The 17,585-nt window shown below is 40.4% G+C and overlaps 2 protein-coding genes across 6 annotated transcripts in view; one reads left to right on the forward strand and one right to left on the reverse strand.

Moving 5' to 3' along the window:
• dimt1l (DIM1 dimethyladenosine transferase 1-like (S. cerevisiae)) overlaps nucleotides 1-17,585 on the forward strand; it is a 72,509-nt gene that overhangs the window by 40,038 nt on the left and 14,886 nt on the right. Inside the window, exons 12-13 of one of the 3 annotated variants that reach the window (XM_041186559.1) lie at nucleotides 1,939-2,007; nucleotides 5,073-5,432. In XM_041186559.1, coding sequence (XP_041042493.1) covers nucleotides 1,939-1,981 — 43 coding nt within the window. In that variant the 3' untranslated portion in view covers nucleotides 1,982-2,007; nucleotides 5,073-5,432. Of the gene's footprint in view, nucleotides 1-1,938; nucleotides 2,053-5,072; nucleotides 5,433-17,585 lie in introns of those variants that run through there. The other 2 variants (XM_041186644.1, XM_041186476.1) reach the window with 2 other exon arrangements.
• kif2a (kinesin family member 2A) overlaps nucleotides 12,313-17,585 on the reverse strand; it is a 138,023-nt gene continuing 132,750 nt past the window's right edge. For all 3 annotated transcript variants that reach the window (XM_041186342.1, XM_041186254.1, XM_041186168.1), the window contains one exon: nucleotides 12,313-14,425. In XM_041186342.1, coding sequence (XP_041042276.1) covers nucleotides 14,340-14,425 — 86 coding nt within the window. In that variant the 3' untranslated portion in view covers nucleotides 12,313-14,339. The remainder of the gene's footprint in view (nucleotides 14,426-17,585) is intronic.

Raw genomic sequence — 17,585 nt, forward strand, 5'->3', positions numbered from 1 at the left:
TCCCGAACACATCCAACACCGGTGGGCATGGAAAATCCCAGTCCAAGTGACAGATGCCAACCCAGACAGATGCTATGGGTCTCTCAGCAGCTGTTCCCTGACGCTTGTCTCACCATGAGCCAACCGATCTCATTGAACCCCGCCTTTCACATGAGGGCTTACAATCTCCACTCTCGAAGAACCCACTTTGGAATCTTCTCCCAAACCGACACTTTCTCTCAGACATCTTCCAGGGTTTCAACTCTCCAGCCGATGTTCCTCTTCCCTGGATTGCCACGTGCTTTCAAGCTTTGTCTTCCATGCACTCTGTCTCTGACTCAGCCACGCCAACAGAACACCACAGCTTCACGTGCCCATAATAAAGAGCTACAGACCTTTGGCTGTTTCCTTGGATCTTCTGGCTTCTTGTATGCCTATATTACATTAAATCTGCATCTTGCAGCTTCTCCCTTTAAGCTTAAAGTCTTTCTCTGTTCCTTACCCTTAACTTCACTTAACAGGATCTTTTTGAGATTCCTGTTCTTTTCCTTTGACTAGAAGGTCTTCTCGGCACCCCTCTTCTTCTATTCTTTGGCAAAACCTGCTTCCTGCAGCTCCCTCCTGTCCAGCTTCTCCTGGCAGCTGATTTCTTCCAGGATTTAGTTTGGGGCTTGCTATCTGTCTCTCTCCTTTGCTGCTTTTGCTGACAACTGCTTCCAACTGAACTCAAACTGCTTTCGGTTTCTTTGTGTCTGTGTGAGGCCTCTCTTTTTGTAATCCCTTTTGCTAGGCAACAGCACAGCCCCTCTCCACCTTACCTGTCCCAACTCCCCTTCAAGAGTCACATAACCTCACCAAAATGCAAGCATCTTCCAAACTGAAACCAAAACTCAGGCTGCACCCTTTTGATCCGCAAATACAGAAATACAAATTAGACTTAAACCCAAAGATATACCCCAACACACCCAAACACACACAACACACTCAAACCATCCCTACTTCCCAACAGAGCTCAGCAAAATGGGAATCAAATGTTCCTCCACTATTCCTGGGGGTTTGGAGGATTCTCCAGAGTTTTAATTAAACATATGTTATTTTTCTCAATTTTTTGATAAAATGTGGTCCTGTTGATGATTTCATAACCCAGTATACCCACAGAAATTTAGAACACCTTTGATTTGAGCATTCAAATGGCATTAAGGAATGGTGCAAATGTTTTAAAAAAAAAGCTTTAATGTAATTTTGAAGCTAATTATTTAGCAATACTACACCATTATTTGTATCATGTAGAATTTTATATCACATCACCGTGCCAGTTTTTTCAATGACTTATTTGTCATACAAAGTTGCAAACCTGTACTTCGTTAAAAAAAAGTATTTTTTTCATTCATGGGATGTGGGCGTCGCTGGCTGGGCCAACATTTATTGCCCATCCCTAGTTGCTCCTTGAGACGGTGGTGGTGAGCTGCCTTCTTGAACTGCTGCAGTCTGTGTGGTATAGGCACACCCAAAGTGCTGTTAGGGAGGGGGTTCCAGGATTTTGACCCAGCGACAGTGAAGGAACAGTGATATATTTCCAATTCAGGATGTTGAGTGGCTTGGAGAGGAACTTCCAGGTAGTGGTGTTCCCGTCTATCTGCTGCTCTTGTCCTTCTGGATGGCAGTAGTCGTGAGTTTGGAAGGTGCTGTATAAGGAGGCTTGGTGAGTTGCTGCAGTGCATCTTGTAGATGGCACACACTGCTGCTACTGCGCACCGGCAGTGAACGGAGTGCATGTTTGAGGATGGGGTGCAAATCAAGTGAGCTGCATTGTCCTGGATGTTGTCAAGCTTCTTGAGTATTGTTGGAGCTGCACTCATCCAGACTAGCCTATACAAGAAATGAGGTTTCTATTGAAATAATTTTTCAGTATAAGTCTGCAGGGGAAACCATATTAACATTCATGTGTTTATCCTGCAGGTTACTTCATGGCTTCAATTCACAAGGAATCCACTTCTCATGAGGGCAATGTTTCTGCAAATTAGTTAGGTAAATTAGGTCTGATTATAAATAAAAGGATATTCTTGTTACAAACTCTTGGAATTATTTTGTGAAATTAAGAATGATTTTACAACAATTTGGAACAGGTTTAACTTGGAGCTGAGTTAAAACAGAGACAAGTAATCATAACTGAGCATTTGCCTCTTTTGCACATAACTACAGTTCAATGTAAATTCACATAAAGATGCTGGGTCCCCAAAATTAGCATATTGTGATACCCATAAAGGTAATGTACCTCTCAGAGTAGACAGAAAAGCAATAACTGTTCTACCTGAATAAAAAATAATTAGCAACTTCTGTAATATACCATTTTAAAATAAATTATGCATTTCTAATGTACAGATTATATTATATACATCTTACACCTGTACATCTTATTATTTATTTTATCATTTACCAATTCAATAAGTATACTGTGATGTGGCATTGAATCTTTTAAAATATGTCAAGTATTGGATGATTTTGCTCTCTCTTCTCCTCCTTCCCTGAAAGCATCTCTGGTATGTAGGTCTATGAGCAACTTACATTTTCCAGTAGCTTGTCTAAGTGTATTCGCTTAGAAAATGAATATTGGGCTATTTGGAAGCATCATAGCTGAGTTCAATCCTGTTTTCATATCATACTAGGAACAGGAGTAGGCCATTTAGACCCTCAAGCCGATTCTGGCATACAGTGAGATTATAGCTAAACTGTAATCTAACTCCATATACCCACCTCTGACCCATATCCTTTTGATTAACAAAATCTATGAATCTTAGTTTTAAATTTAACAATTCAACTACTGTCATTTGCCATTTGTGGAAAAGAGTCTACTGCGCACCAGCAGTGAACCGAGTGCATGTTTGAGGATGGGGTGCAAGTCAAGTGAGCTGCATTGTCCTGGATGTTGTCAGACTTCTTGAGTATTGTTGGAGCTGCACTCATCCAGACTTTTACCATTTTTTTCATGGAGAAGTGTTTCTTCATTTCATTCCTGATAAGTCTGGCTCTAATTTTTAGACTATGATTCTGCAACCAGAGGAAATAGTTTTTCCCAATATACCTTACCTGCTCCCATTAATACTGTTGTGATCTAGCTCGAGACCAGTAACTTTTTTTAAAAGAGAAATATTTACTGAAAGAATGAAGCCCCAAGATTCCACGGTTTAAAACAAAATTTTTACTGTACAAGAGTCAAACATAGCAAGTTAAGCATGAATTAACAGCCAAATTGCAGTCAATTATCAACTATAAATTACACATTAAATGAAAGATACACTGAGGACAGGCCTTATGGATTGGCTCGACAGTCCATTCAGCATATATGTGATCCATCTCAGTCACAAAGTCCTTCAAAACCCTGACTTCATAGAAACATAGAAAAATAAGAGAAGTAGGTAATTTGGCCCTTAGAACCTGTTCCGCCATTCAATATGACCATGGCTGATCCTCTAAATGCCATACTCCCACTCTCTCCTCATACCTCTTGATGCCTTTAGAGGAGCCTAGAAATCTATCTATTCCTTCTTAAATATATTCAGTGACTTGGCCTTCATAGCCTTCTGTGGTAGAGAATTCCATATGTTCACCACCCTCTGAGTGAAGAAGTTTCTCCTTATCAGTCCTAAATGGCTTACCCTGTATCCTGAGATTGTGACCCCTTGTTCTAGACACCCCCAGCCAGAGGAAACATCCCTGCATCTAGTCTATCCAGCCCTGTCAGAATTTTATACATTTCAATGAGATCCCCTCTCATTCTTCTAAGTCTATATTCACTGGAGTTTAGTCGGCCCAATCTCTCCTCATACTTGCCATCCCAAGAATCAGTCTGGTGAATGTTCGCTGTACTCCCTGTATGGCAAGTACATCTTTTCATAGGTAAGGAGAACAAAACTGCTCACAATTCTCCAGGTGTGGTCTCACCAAGGCCCTGTACAGCTGCAGTACGAGGTCCTTCCTCCTGTACTCAAGTCCCTTGCAGTGAAGACCAACATACCATTCGCTGCTTTAACTGCTTGCTGCACCTGAATGCCTGCTTTCAGTGATAGGTTTACAAGGACACCCAGGTCCCTTTGTACATCAACATTTCCCAATCTATCACTATTTAAATAATACTCTGCCATTCTGTTTTTCCAATCAAATTTTGTTTTTATTCATTCCTGGGAAGTTGGTGTCACTAGCTAGGCAAGCATTTATTGCCCATCCCCTTGTTCAGAGGGCAGTTAAGAGTCAACCACGTTGCTGTGGGTCTGGAGTCACATGTAGTCCAGACCAGGGAAGGATGGCAGATTTCCTTCCGTAAAGGACATTAGTGAACCAGATGGGTTTTTACAACAATTGGCAATGATTTTGTGGTCATCATCAGACTTTTAATTCCAGATTTTTATTGAATTCAAATTTCACCATCTGCTGTGGTGGGATTCAAACCTGGGTCCCCAGAACATTACCCCAGGTCTCTGGAATACCATTCCAGTACCACTATGCCACCTCCCCCTTATCCACATTATACTGCATCTGCCATGTACTTGCCCACTCAACTTGTCTAAATCACCTTGAAGCCTCTTAACATCCTCCTCACCACTCACATTCCCACCTAGTTTTGTGTCATCAGCAATCTTGAAAATATCACATTTGGTTCCCTCATCCAAATCATTGATATATATTGTAGCTGGGGCCCAAGCACTGATCCCTGTGATACCCCATCAGCCACCGCCTGCCATTCCACAAATGATCCATTTATTCCTACTCTGTTTCCTGTCTGCCTAACCGATTCTCAATCCATGCCAATATATTACCCCCAATCCCATGTGCTTTAATTTTGCACACTAACCTCTTATGTGGGACTTTATCAAAAGCTTTCTGAAAATCCAAATACATCACATCCACTGGTTCTCCCTTATCTATTCTGCTAGTTATGTCCTCAAAAAACTCCAGGAGGTTTGTTAAGCATAGACTTTGTCTAAGCCCATTGATATTTTCTAAATGTCTTGTTATCACATCCTTTATAATAGACTCTAGCATTTTCCCTACAACTGATATTACTTGCTCAGGAGGAATTTCAACTTTTCTTCTAGAATTTAGCCTGATCCCTAGCTGACAGCATTGCACACCCAACCTGAGTTCTGGGGGAATGGTCTTCACCAAAAATGGCACATGTCTGCAGAACCTCCTTAACTCTGTTTACGATGATCTGGATGACGTAGATCCACCAGTGTTATCTTCGAGTAATAGAAACAGCTGCAGCAACTGTATATTTGCCTATTCTAGGCTTCTGGATCGAACCTCCGTCTTCTCCTGTTCATGACATTTTAATGATCTATGTACCTGCACCAAGTCTAATTATCTATCTCATTGTAATGTTACATTTCCATCTACACTGCTTACAATATTGCCTATCTTTCTGTCATTAGTAAAGTTGGATATGTGTCTTTTTATCCCATCACCTAAGTCGTTAATAAATATAGTGAATCATTGAGGCCCCAACACAAGGTCCTTACGGACATCTAAGTCACTTGCATTAGAGTACCTGCCTATTCCATTCTGTCTCCTGCCACTCGGCCAACTTCCTAATCAGGTCAATCATTTCCCTCAATTTCATGAGCTTCAACTTTAGCTAACAGTCTCTTCTGAGGGACTTAATCAAATATCATCTGGAATTCTAGAGAAATAGCATCTATAGATATTCCCCTATCCACTACTTTGTCACCTCTTCAAAGAGTTCAATCAGATACGCCAAGAACAACCTACCTTTACTGATCCATGTTGGTTCTCTGATCAGCTGCTCACATAATGTGCACTTCCAGCTGGAAATACTGGATAATGGTTCAGCACAAAAACCCTGAATGATTCCCTCCAAGAGCACAGAGATAACCTAAATCAACATGGACTGGGTATTCAAGTTGCTTTTATATGGTTTGATGTACAATACGGATATAGAGCAGTAGGCCATTTGGCCCCTCGAGCCTGCTCCACCATTTAATAAGATTATGGCTGATTTGATAGTAACTTGAAATCTGCATCCCTCCTACCCCTGATAACCTATCACCCCCTTGCTTACTAAGAATCTATCCACCTCTGCCTCAAAAATATTCAAAGACTCTGCTTCCACCACGTTTCAGGAAGAGTTCCAAAGACTCACAACTCTTAGTCTTTGAGAGTGCAGTTTTTTTGTAATAAAACAAATGCATGGCACAAAAGTATATAACTGCAGTTACCAGTAATTGAAACAATCCCTGTTTCTTGAGACCGGCAAAGTCAGAGCTGAGCCTTTTTTGTGGCACGAATATGCCTGTGCTTAACTAGCAGGGCTGGCCTCACTGAATTTTGGGGTTTAAACACTTCACCTTTATTTCCTTATGCCCCTCATTTGGAATAAAAAAAAATCATATAGCGCAGGAGGCCTGTGTCAATGTATCCAATTAATTCCACCCCACTGTTCTTTTCCCATAGCCCTGCAATTTTTTTCCTTTTTGAATATCTATCCATGCCCCAAAGGGTACAAGGACAGGAAGACAGCCTTGCAATGCAATTGGTGGGAATATTTAAAATTTGATGCTGCAGCAGCTCTTAGGCTATCTGCCATTATAAGTGACTATTAGTATCAATTGACCTGAAGGAGTATCATGTGCCTATTGGAAAATGTGTAATGAAAGCTGTGGAGAAGGCTCCATACTTTTCAAAGTCATTGGAGGTTCCAGGTGGTTTAGCAAAGGAGGGTAACAATGGAACCAAATATCTCATGCTAAATCACTGATCCTTGATCCATGCGTGAAGATTGCAGAGAGAGTTAATCCAGTCATCCGCGTTCTGGGAGAAATGTAGAGTTTTGTGGCATTTGGGAAACAGAACAACTCAAAATTGTCATCTGTTACATCCTTGTACTATGCACAGCCAGACAGTCATATTCATCCAATCATACCTTTCAGTCAATATTTCAGACTCTATCACCATCCTTGGACAACCTGTCACAAACTCCTGCATCACCATTCCTGAGTATGTCCTGTTCCACCAGCAGGAAAGACCCATCAGAGGTGGCAGCAGAATGATATACACATGGGAGGGAATGGCCATGTCACTGACTTCAGACCCCATGAAGTCTCCATGATATCAGAGCGAGGAAACATACCGATTACCACTTATTGCTCTCCCTCTACTGATAAGTTCACCTTTATGTTGAACACACTTGGAAGAAGCACTGAGGTTAAGCAAGGGCACATTCTGTGTGGGGAACCTCAATATCCATCACCAAGAGTGGCTCTGTGGCATTATACTGACTGAGTTGGCCAAGACCTAAAGGACATATCTGCCAAATAGGGCCTGTGGCAGGTGGTGAGTAAAAACAAAGTAAGAACCGACTTGAAGTTGTCTTTACCAATCTAAGTATCACAAATGCATCTATCCACAACAATGGTAGGAATGATCACTGTACAGTCCTTGTGGAAACAAAGTCTTGTAACACACTATTCATTGTATTGTATGGTACTATCACTGTGCTAAGTGGAATAGATTCAGAACAGATTTAGCAGCTTGAAACTGGGCATCCATGGAGCACTGTGGGCAGTAACAGCAAAATTGTATTCCACCACCATCTATAGCCTCATGACCTGGCCTATCCCTCAACTTACCACTACCATCAAGCCAGGGGACTTGTGTAAGAGAGCCTATCAGAAGCACTGCCAGGCATAACTAAAAATGAGGAGTCAACCTGGTAAAGCTACAACACACGACTACATACAGTCTAAACTGTGGATGTAGCATGCTATTAGACAGAGCTAAGTGATCTCACAACCAGTGGCTCTGTAGACCTGTTACAGTCAGTCATGAATGTACAACATGAGTGGACAATTAAACAACTGACCACAGGAGGAGACTCCAGAAACATCCCCATCCTCAATGATGGGGCAGCCCAGCACATCAATGCAAAGGACAAAGCTGAAACATTTGCAACCATCTTAAGCCAGCAGTGCTGAGAGGATGATCCATCTCAGCCTCATCCTGAGATCCCCAGCATTACAAAAGTCAATCTTCAGCCAATTTGATTCACTCCATGTGAGCATACCAGCTACAGCAAGGGCTTTGGGCCTGAAAACATTCTGTTTGTAATGCTTGAAGACTTGTGTTCCAGATCTAGCTGTGTGCCTAGGCTGGCATCTACCAGACATAATGGAAAATTATTCAGATATGTCCTGTCCACAAATCCGAACCAGCCTTATCAGGTCTACTCTCAATCAACACTAAAGTAATGGAAGGTATCAACAGTAAACATGAACAAATATGAAAAATTGCACCTCTCTGAAATCCATTGCGAAGTTATGCAAGTTGTTGTCTAGGTTCAGTGCCACGTACAAAGTTGAAACATCAGTAGTAGCTTAACAATTGAGGTGGTGCTGATGAGCTGTTGCCTTAAAATGCTGCAGTCCTTATGGTGTGAGCACTCCCACAGTGTTGAGAGAGAGTTCTGGGATTTTGACGCGTCAGTGATGGAATGGCAATATATTTCCAAGTCAGAATGTTGTTTGACTTGGAGGGCCTTTGCAGACCGTGGCATCCCTACTGGCCTTGTTCTTCTAGGCTGCAGGTACTGTAGGTTCAGTACATCCTATCAAAGAAGCCTTCATGTGTTGCCGCAATGCATCTTGTACACACTTTTGTCTCTGTGCGCCAGCAATGGAGGGAATGAATATTGAAGATGGTGGCTAGGGGTGCTCATCCAGCAGGCTGCTTTTACTTGGAGAGTGCCTATCTTTTTGTGTTGTTGAAGCCACACACATCCACACAAATGGAGAGTATACCATTACGCTCCTGGCTTGTGCCTTGCACATGGTGGAAAGGATTTGGAGAGGCAGGTGGTGAGTTACCACAGAATTTTCATTCCCTGATCTGCTCTTGTAGTTGAAGTATTTATATAGCTGGTACAGTTAAGTTTTTGGCCAATCATACCCCCGCCCATGATATTGATGGTGAGAGAATTCAGTAAGGGTAATGCAATTAAATGTCAAGGTGAGATGGTTAGATTCTATCTTGTGGGAGATGATCATTGCCTGGCATTTGTGTGGCATGTGACTTGCCACACATCAGCCCAAGCCTGAATACTGTCCACATCATTCTGTATGTTGATACAGACTGTTACATTACCTGAGCAGTTGGCAAATAGTACTGAATACTGTATAATCATCAGTGAACATGTCCATTTTTAACCTTATGATGGAGAGGTCATTGATGAAACAGGCTGAAAATAGTTAGGCCTTCAACACTATCCCAAGGAACTTCTACAGCAATGTCCTGGGACTGAGAACCACCAACAACCACAACCATTTTTTGCACTTGGTACAGCTCCAGCCCGTAAGAGATTTTTCTCAGGTTGCGTTGATTTCAATTTTAATTGTGCATCTTTGTGTCATATTCAGTAAAACATTGCCTTGTTGGTCAAGGGCAATCACTCAAATCACCTCTGGAATGTATTTTTTTTTGTCCTATTTGGATCAAGGTCTGAGATCTGGAGCCTTATATTTATTGAAAGCACTGTCACCAACACCTTCCATTACTTTGTTCATGAGAGTAGACTGATAGGGTGGCAATTGGGAGGACTGAATTTCCCTGCAATCAGAACAAATATGGTCAAGAACAAGGTAGCTGGTGTGACTCAATCTGCCTCACGTAGACCCTGAAAGCATGTCCTGGAGGCCATCAGAATATCCAATCATAAATCTAGAGCTGGATTCCTATGATTGAGTTGCTGAAAGCAAGCAGCCATTATTGAAGCTTTGCATTTCCAGACAAAACCACTCACTAGGTTTTGGCATTTGTCTATGTTGTGGCAGGAAAATAATAGCAACACACTATTTTATGGCATATTGGGCTACTCACCATGTCACTTGTAATGAGGTCCCAGTACCCAATATCCACCTCAAACCTATAGTTAAGTTGTTGAAAGATCAACTCATATCTCTGCTTCTGGGTTTGAGGTCAAGAATGACCAGACAATTCAATTTACTACTGAGAACTGGAGGCAAGTACTCTTGTCCATTGGATCCTACGAGACGGAAGCTGAGGAATGATCCTGGATGTAGAACCTAAGATCACCAATGTTTTGCTCTGGTATGCTATTTTACTGGTTAAACTCCAGAATGTATAAACACACTTGTGGCTTAAGTTAATTTCCAACCATGTTCTCTGGAGAGAAAATGTGCTTACAGATGTGAAATATTGACTGACACTTTATAGTACAGAGGGAATACCGCATTATTGAGTACGCACTCTGGGCCAGATGTTAAACTAAGGCTTTGTCTGCCTATCTAAAAGATTCCACAGCTCTATTTGAAGACCAGAAGTCTTTCCTCCCTTAACCACCATTCGCAAAAGCAATTAACTGGTAATTTATCCACTTACTGTGTTCAAAATTAGCTATCACGTCTACTGATGAAACAGTGGCTGCCACACGATCATCCTTCGGGTGGACAGATTTTTCAATGTGAATTACTGATTCAAATACAGTGATGAGTTTCTGCATGTCAAAGATAATCAAAAGCAGCTGCAAAATTGTTTCTTTCCCCAACATTTTTACTTTGATCAGCATAATTATTTACCAAAGATTAACATTTAAAAGATGGACACTTCCAAACATTATTGCTAACGTGCTGAGCTGATCTTCAGACCACCTGCAATGATTTACTAGTGGCAGCACTGTTCATTTTCACTCTCTTCCCAACCTTCCTCACAAACTACAATTTTCTTTTCTTCTGAATCCACCTAATCATACCTGGCCCAGCTGTCACTGTGTGCATAGCTGAACAATATATAACAGGTTAGACCCAAGCCAAAACAAAAGCAAAAATACCTGGAAAAACTCAGCAGGTCTGGCAGCATCTGTGGAGAGGAGCACAGTTAACGTTTTGAGTCCAAATGACCCTTCAACAGAACTAAGTAAAAATAGAAATGAGGTGAAAAAGACCTGCTGAGTTTTTCCAGGTATTTTTGTTTTTGTTTTGGATTTCCAGCATCCGCAGTTTTTTGCTTTTATCTTAGACCCAAGCCAAAACTGGTTCTCACTGAAAATTCACTATGCTTTCTTTTATTCATTCATGGGATGTGGGTATAAACTGGGCAAGCCAATTTTATTGCTTATCTCTAATTGCCCTTGAGAAGGTGGTGGTGAGCCACCTTCTTTAACCGCTGCAGTCCATGTGGTGTAGCTACACCCACAGTGCTGTTAGGAAGGCAGTTTCCAGGATTTTGACCCAGCAACAGCAGAGGAATTGTAATATAGTTCCAAGTCAGGATAGTATGTGGGTCGGAGGAGAATTTGCAGTTGGTGGTATTCTCATGCATCAGCTGCCCTTGTCCTTCTTGTTGGTAGAGGTTGTGGGTTTGGAAGGTGCTGTTGAAGGAGCCTCGGTGAGTTGCAGCAGTGTATTTTATAGATTGTACACACTGCTGCTACTGTGCATTGGTGGAATGGATGCCGAAGGTGGTGGATAGGGAGCCAATCAAACAAACTGCTCTGTTCTGCATGGTGTTGAGCTTCTTGAGTGACGTTGGAGATGCATTCATCCAGGCAAGTGGAGAGCATTCCTTCAGACTCCTGACTTGTGCCTTGTAGATGGGGAACAGGCTTTGGGGAGTCGGGAGGTGAGTTACTCACTGCAGAATTCCTAGCCTGTTACCTGCTCTTTCCTTGGGTGCTTTTGTTCTATTTGATGCCGGTCTTCTGCTAATGGCAATACAGATGTTCAGCATACTCTAACCAAAAAATATTTTGTGTTTGATGTAAGGATCATAATAGTTAAATCACTGCATGTTTATCAAGAATAATGAAACCAACACTAAATGATAAACAGCCTATAACAGAATATCACAATTGCAATATTCTTTTGAATAATATGAGTTACCCAGATATTTTGTTAGTTACTATAAAATTTATGTACTTAGTTCCTGTGGAAATAATTTCTTTTACATGAGGCCATTAAGCAACCGAAAAATGAGGAAGCAGCAAGCAGCTTTCACTTTGCAGAGGGAATGAAATCAGCAAAGAGAAACATGCAGTTACATAAATGCAGGAATATAAACAATAACAAGGAAAGACTTATTGAATTCCTCTTTCAAATCCTAATTCTATGTCAGGAACAACTGCTATTTAAAACTAATATAATTCTGTCTAGAAAATGAATGGAATAGAATAGAAAATACCACAATATGATATCTGTAAGAAAAATCAAAATGAGTGATGCACTGTGCTATTGCTAGTTAACAAAGCATCAAGTATTACACAAACATTATATTAAAAACAAAAAAACTATTTCAAAACCCATGCATCCATTTCTAGCTTCCTTTAATTTTTTTTGGTGTTTTACAAAAGGCTACTTAGAAACTTAAGACCAAAGCATCACAAAATGTACTTAAAAGTAAGTCTTTTACACAATCCCTCGCTATTCCAAATGATTCTGTAACTAAAATGATTTAAAGTAAAATATTATGATTCAAAATATCAGAATATTACATTTGGATGTCTTGAGCTGCCAAGATCAGGGTTCTCAATAGATGTTAAGTAACCATCTCTCCTAAATGATAACTAATAGAAAACCAAAGTGTTAATGTATTTTTCTGAACGTCCACAGTCTTCAGTCAATTTATCATAATGTACACAATAGTCTATCAAAGCCCTTCAAATATTACAGTCATCTCTAGCTCTAAATCATACCTCAATGTGGCTCAGGTATGAATTATGTGAAGTTCTGACTGCATTAATGAAGACATTAAATACACATTTTACATTAATTGGAAGGATGCTGCATTAAACTTAACTTTTCACATTCAGAAACATTTTACTGATGCTTGGAGGAGGTAAACTGGCAAAATGAACGAATTGAAAACTTTGCATCGTCAGTATACAAATGGTAGTTACAAATGAGAAATCATTAACTTGTACATTTTTGTCTAGCTGGAATTTGTCAGATCATATCAGTACAATGGTTTACAATGCTTTAATACTACATTTCAATACAAAGTTTAAATGAACTTTGAAGAAAATTTTTTATTATACATAACTGATGAGGTTTGCAACATAAAAGTTGCCACAGAAATCAAAAAAATCTAGGGACAGCAGACTAAAGTTTTCTTAAAACCTTGTTTTGCAGTGATGTCTCTACTGCTCATCTGAACAGCGTGAAGCATCAACACTGTAAACTATTCCACACACTCATTTGTAAGCTTTGAGTTACCAGTGCTCCAAAACATGTGTCTTAACACATTAGTAATCACCATTTAAATCTATATTTTAATAACTCTTTTTTAGTAAAAGTAACCTCTCAAATTAAAACCTTGTAATGAGGAAACTTTGAAATTGAATCCTATTCTTTAATTTAGAAATAACCATTACACCTAGTGCATGTCCTGACGTTGCTTGAAATACAACCTCTCTCAACAGTTCATTTTACCTTAGTTTCAATACTCTTTTATAGCTGTTAAAATGAGATGCTATAAAGCACTTTACAGTAATTTAAACAATTCAGTGTACACTGCAAAACAGCTACACTCAAGACTTCATTGATAAACTATATATGTGGAATGTTAACCTGTATTGTGTACCATCTCAAGATGTTTCAGACCAACTGCCATTTTAAATACATTGATGATATGGCACGTATTTTGTGAGATAATAGAACAAACTAGACAAAGAATGGCTCAAACACACAACTACAACAGAAAAATACATAGCACAATAAATTAATTCACACAGGAAACAAGGAATGCATTTTTATTAAGTAACAGCTATGCCTAATGTTGGGGCACCTGTTGGTTTGAGGACACCTGCTGGTTTGGGGCCTTCAGCCTCTGGCACAGAGAAAACAGGGATAAGCTCAGTCTGGTCTATGGGAAGTTACTTCACACCACAAATGGGTTGTGCATGCATACAAACACTCTTCAAAGCTGAACAGCCAGCTATGACAACAAAATGTAACCACATCAATTTAGAAATAAAATAAAAAATACAGAGTATCTAAAAGCATAATCTCCACAGTTATTTAAAAAAAAAGTTGGCAAGGGTTTTCTTCCCAAAGCTTCTTGGCAAAGCCCAAAAACTTTCAAATGAAGTACTTCATAAAGTCCTAACCCTGTGAATTTGTGCTGTTGGATTAGAAGCATTTGTTTAGTAGTAATACCATGGGAGTGTGTTCAGAAGAAAAATTATTCAAAGTCAAATAATAGAGAGCTTCAACTGATGTAGTTCCAAAAGTTCTTAGCGTTCCAGTGATTGGGCTCTGGTGACCACAGCAGACATTAGTAAGGAAGTTTCAGTAATAAGGATTTAGTGAATCAGTTAATCCTTAGCATGTATCTGTCATTTAAATAGCTCGTGGCCGTTTGGGATTGATCTGCTTACTAGCCTGTTCTTCCTCCTGTAGAGCTGTACGAAAGGCTTTTACTTTATCTGTAAACAGAAGAGACAAGTTAGTCATATGCTGCAGGAAAAAAGGTAATTTTCACTGTAGGTGGTGGCGGAAATCAGTGGAAAAAGAAAATAACAACTGCCAGTTTTCTGCTAGCAAAAGTGAAAATTACCCCCAACATGTGCTCAGTAATGCACACAGGAGAAACAGAGCCAAATCTATACAATGAGATGAAATTAATGTTGAATTAGAGTAATTATTTGTATTGCTCAGTGTAGAAGATGGCTTTGTAACAATGAACAGTAACAGCTTAAAATTAGTGATATCTGTAATAGAAACTTAACCTCCAAGAAATATAAATGAAATCTATAAACTCAAAACAATTTTGCCCATTTCTATGAATCAAGCGTAGAAATTATTTCAGAGTGTTCCATCCCCAATTGCCCTCGAGGTGGTGGTGGTGAACCGCCTTCTTGAACCGTTGTAGTCCATGTGGTGATGAAGGTTTTCCCAAGATGCTGTTAGGGAGGGTGTTCCAGGATTTTGAGCCAGTGTCAATGAAGGCATGGCAATATATTTTCATATCAGGATGGTGTCATGAAGATATGCTTATATCAATTAGTGATTTTTAAACCACTAGCTGGAAACTTGGACTTGAACTTTTAAGAACAGACTTATTAAAAACAACAGGCTAAAACGAATGTCTAGAAATCAGTCAAAAAATAGCTGCTTCAATTTGCATTACAATGCAGTCCATATTCCACTTCATTCAGATAGAGATTCTGGGTCTGTGAAGATCCCACCAGAGACAATAAGCTCTTGAGGAATGTGAAACACCCCATCTCCAGTGCCATTAACAAGGCATTAAGACAAGCACAGATATAGGACATTAAATCTAATCATTTGGGTCATGAGAAAACGGCATGAGATAATCAAACTACCTTTTGGAATACATGAACAGCAGCCTTAGTTGGATAACCCCCCCAACATCAGACAGCGGAGAGAGCAAGTCACATGACCAACAAACCCCTTTTGTGTGTGTTAAAAAAGACATTTTTGCAGAGAATTCATGCTGATGAACTAAGGACAAACAGCTGAAGCTGTTGAGTCTCGCTCTCTCTCTCCACCCTTCCTGGTAAGCGTCGAACCCTATTTGCTGGTGGAGAATAACCAGAGGCATTCCTACTGTGAACAGTAACCTTTTAAAACAAACATTCTGCTCAACGCTACCATCTCCAGAGGAACAACCAAATTAACAGCTTGCAAATTTAAATGGAAACTTCAGGACCACTGAAGGAGGGTCTGACCAATAAAGCCACCAAGCTACTAACCGTATATTACTTTTACCCTATCCTCACTCTAATCTCCATGTGCACGTATGCGTGCGCGCGATTGGTGCGTACTTTATTACTTTATCCAAATTGGTCAAGTACAAGACTAACTCCTTTCTTTGTTAAACTCAAGGAAACCTGTCCAATTAGTTCTTTTATGATCACAGTGTAAACCGTTAAACATTTACAAATTGGCAAGTACATCCTTTTAAATTTAAAGGCCCTGTAATGATCAAACAAAGAGTGGGAAAAGAGGGAAGCCATTCAACCCTTTCTCACCTGGTTACATGGAGTATAACTTGGAGGTAATAGCATACCCCTGCAACAACTTCTACCACGCAGAAGGACAAAGAAGTTGTGGGTTTGGAAGGTGCTGTCGATGAAACCTTGGCAAGTTACTGCAGTGCATCTTGTAGATAGTGCAGTGTGCTGGTGGTGAGGGGAGTGAATGTTTAAAATGATGGATAGGGTGCCGATCAAGAGGCTGTTTTGTCCTGGATGGTGTCTGGCTTCTTGTGTTGTTGGAGCTCCACTCATCCAGGCAAGTGGAAAAAATTCCACCACATTCCTGGACTTGGACTTTGTAGATGGTGGAAAAGCTTTGGGGAATCAGGAGGTCAGTTACTCGTTGTAGAATTCCCAGCCTCTGGCCTGCTCTTGTAGCACTCTTTTTATACGGCTGATCAACAGTTGCTGCCGGGATGTCGATGGTGGGTGAATTCAATTTTGGTAGCATTATGAAATGTTGAGGGGAGGAGATTAGACTCTCTCATGGAGACAGTCATTACTTAGTACTTTTGTGGTGCAAATGTTACTTGCCACAAAGTTGTCCAGGCTCTGCTGTATGCAGGCACACACCACTCCATTATGTCAGGAGTTGCGAATGGAACTGAGCATTGTGTAATCATCAGCAAACATCCCCAATTAGGACCTTCAGACAGAGGGATGATCATGGATGAAGCAGCTGAAAATGGTTGGATATGAGCAATTCATACAACAATGTCCAAAGGCTCTGATTAATGGCCTTCAACAACAATAATCATCGTCTTCTGTGCTAGGCTTGAGAGTTGATATAATTTCCAATAAGCTTAAAACTCTGAAATATCCTTTCCTTTCAAAATATGCACATGCAAAATTCATTTCGAATTCCTATTTTTAGCTTCTTGTAATATATTAGGTTGTGCACTGTGAGCTCTGATTGGTGCACAGTTAGGCAATACCTTCAATGAGTGGCAGCTGACTGCCAGCCAGAAAGATACACCAAGTTATAACTAGAGATTGGTAAATTGAGATTGTTTGAAGTTAGGGCAAGAAAATAAAAGAACACGCAAAAACTGGAATGCTCAAATATTGTAATACACAGACATCATGGCCATATTAATGTTAGACAATTCCAATATTTCCCTTCAGTGCACTATTGGAGGCATAATCTTTCAGATTAGCTGTCAAACCAACCATTTGCACGATCAGATGGGACATAAAGATCCCATGACTATCCAAAGAAGAGCATGGGAGTTCTCCTAGGCCTAAATCTTCGAGTTGGCGTGAGGGGGTGGGCCCCACTTGCCGATGCATAAAACGATGCACGGTGACGTCAGGCGTACATCCCGACATCACCATGTGTCATTCCGATCTTCAGTTCGGCGGGCACCCACCTGAGGCAGTGCCCGCCGAACTGTCGAAGGCCTGTTAAGGCAATTTAAAAACCAATTGAAATCATTAACAGGGCTGCCTGTCCAACCTTAAGGTTGGCGGGCAGGCGAAGAGCCCAGGCAGCCTTCGCATTTCTCATGAAACCTCATCCGCGGGTAGGATGAGGTTTCATGAAGGCTTTATAAATTAAATGAAAATTTTTATTGAAATACATAAA

Source organism: Carcharodon carcharias, chromosome 1 (assembly GCF_017639515.1).
Source record: "Carcharodon carcharias isolate sCarCar2 chromosome 1, sCarCar2.pri, whole genome shotgun sequence".
Classification (NCBI taxonomy): Eukaryota; Metazoa; Chordata; class Chondrichthyes; order Lamniformes; family Lamnidae; genus Carcharodon; species Carcharodon carcharias.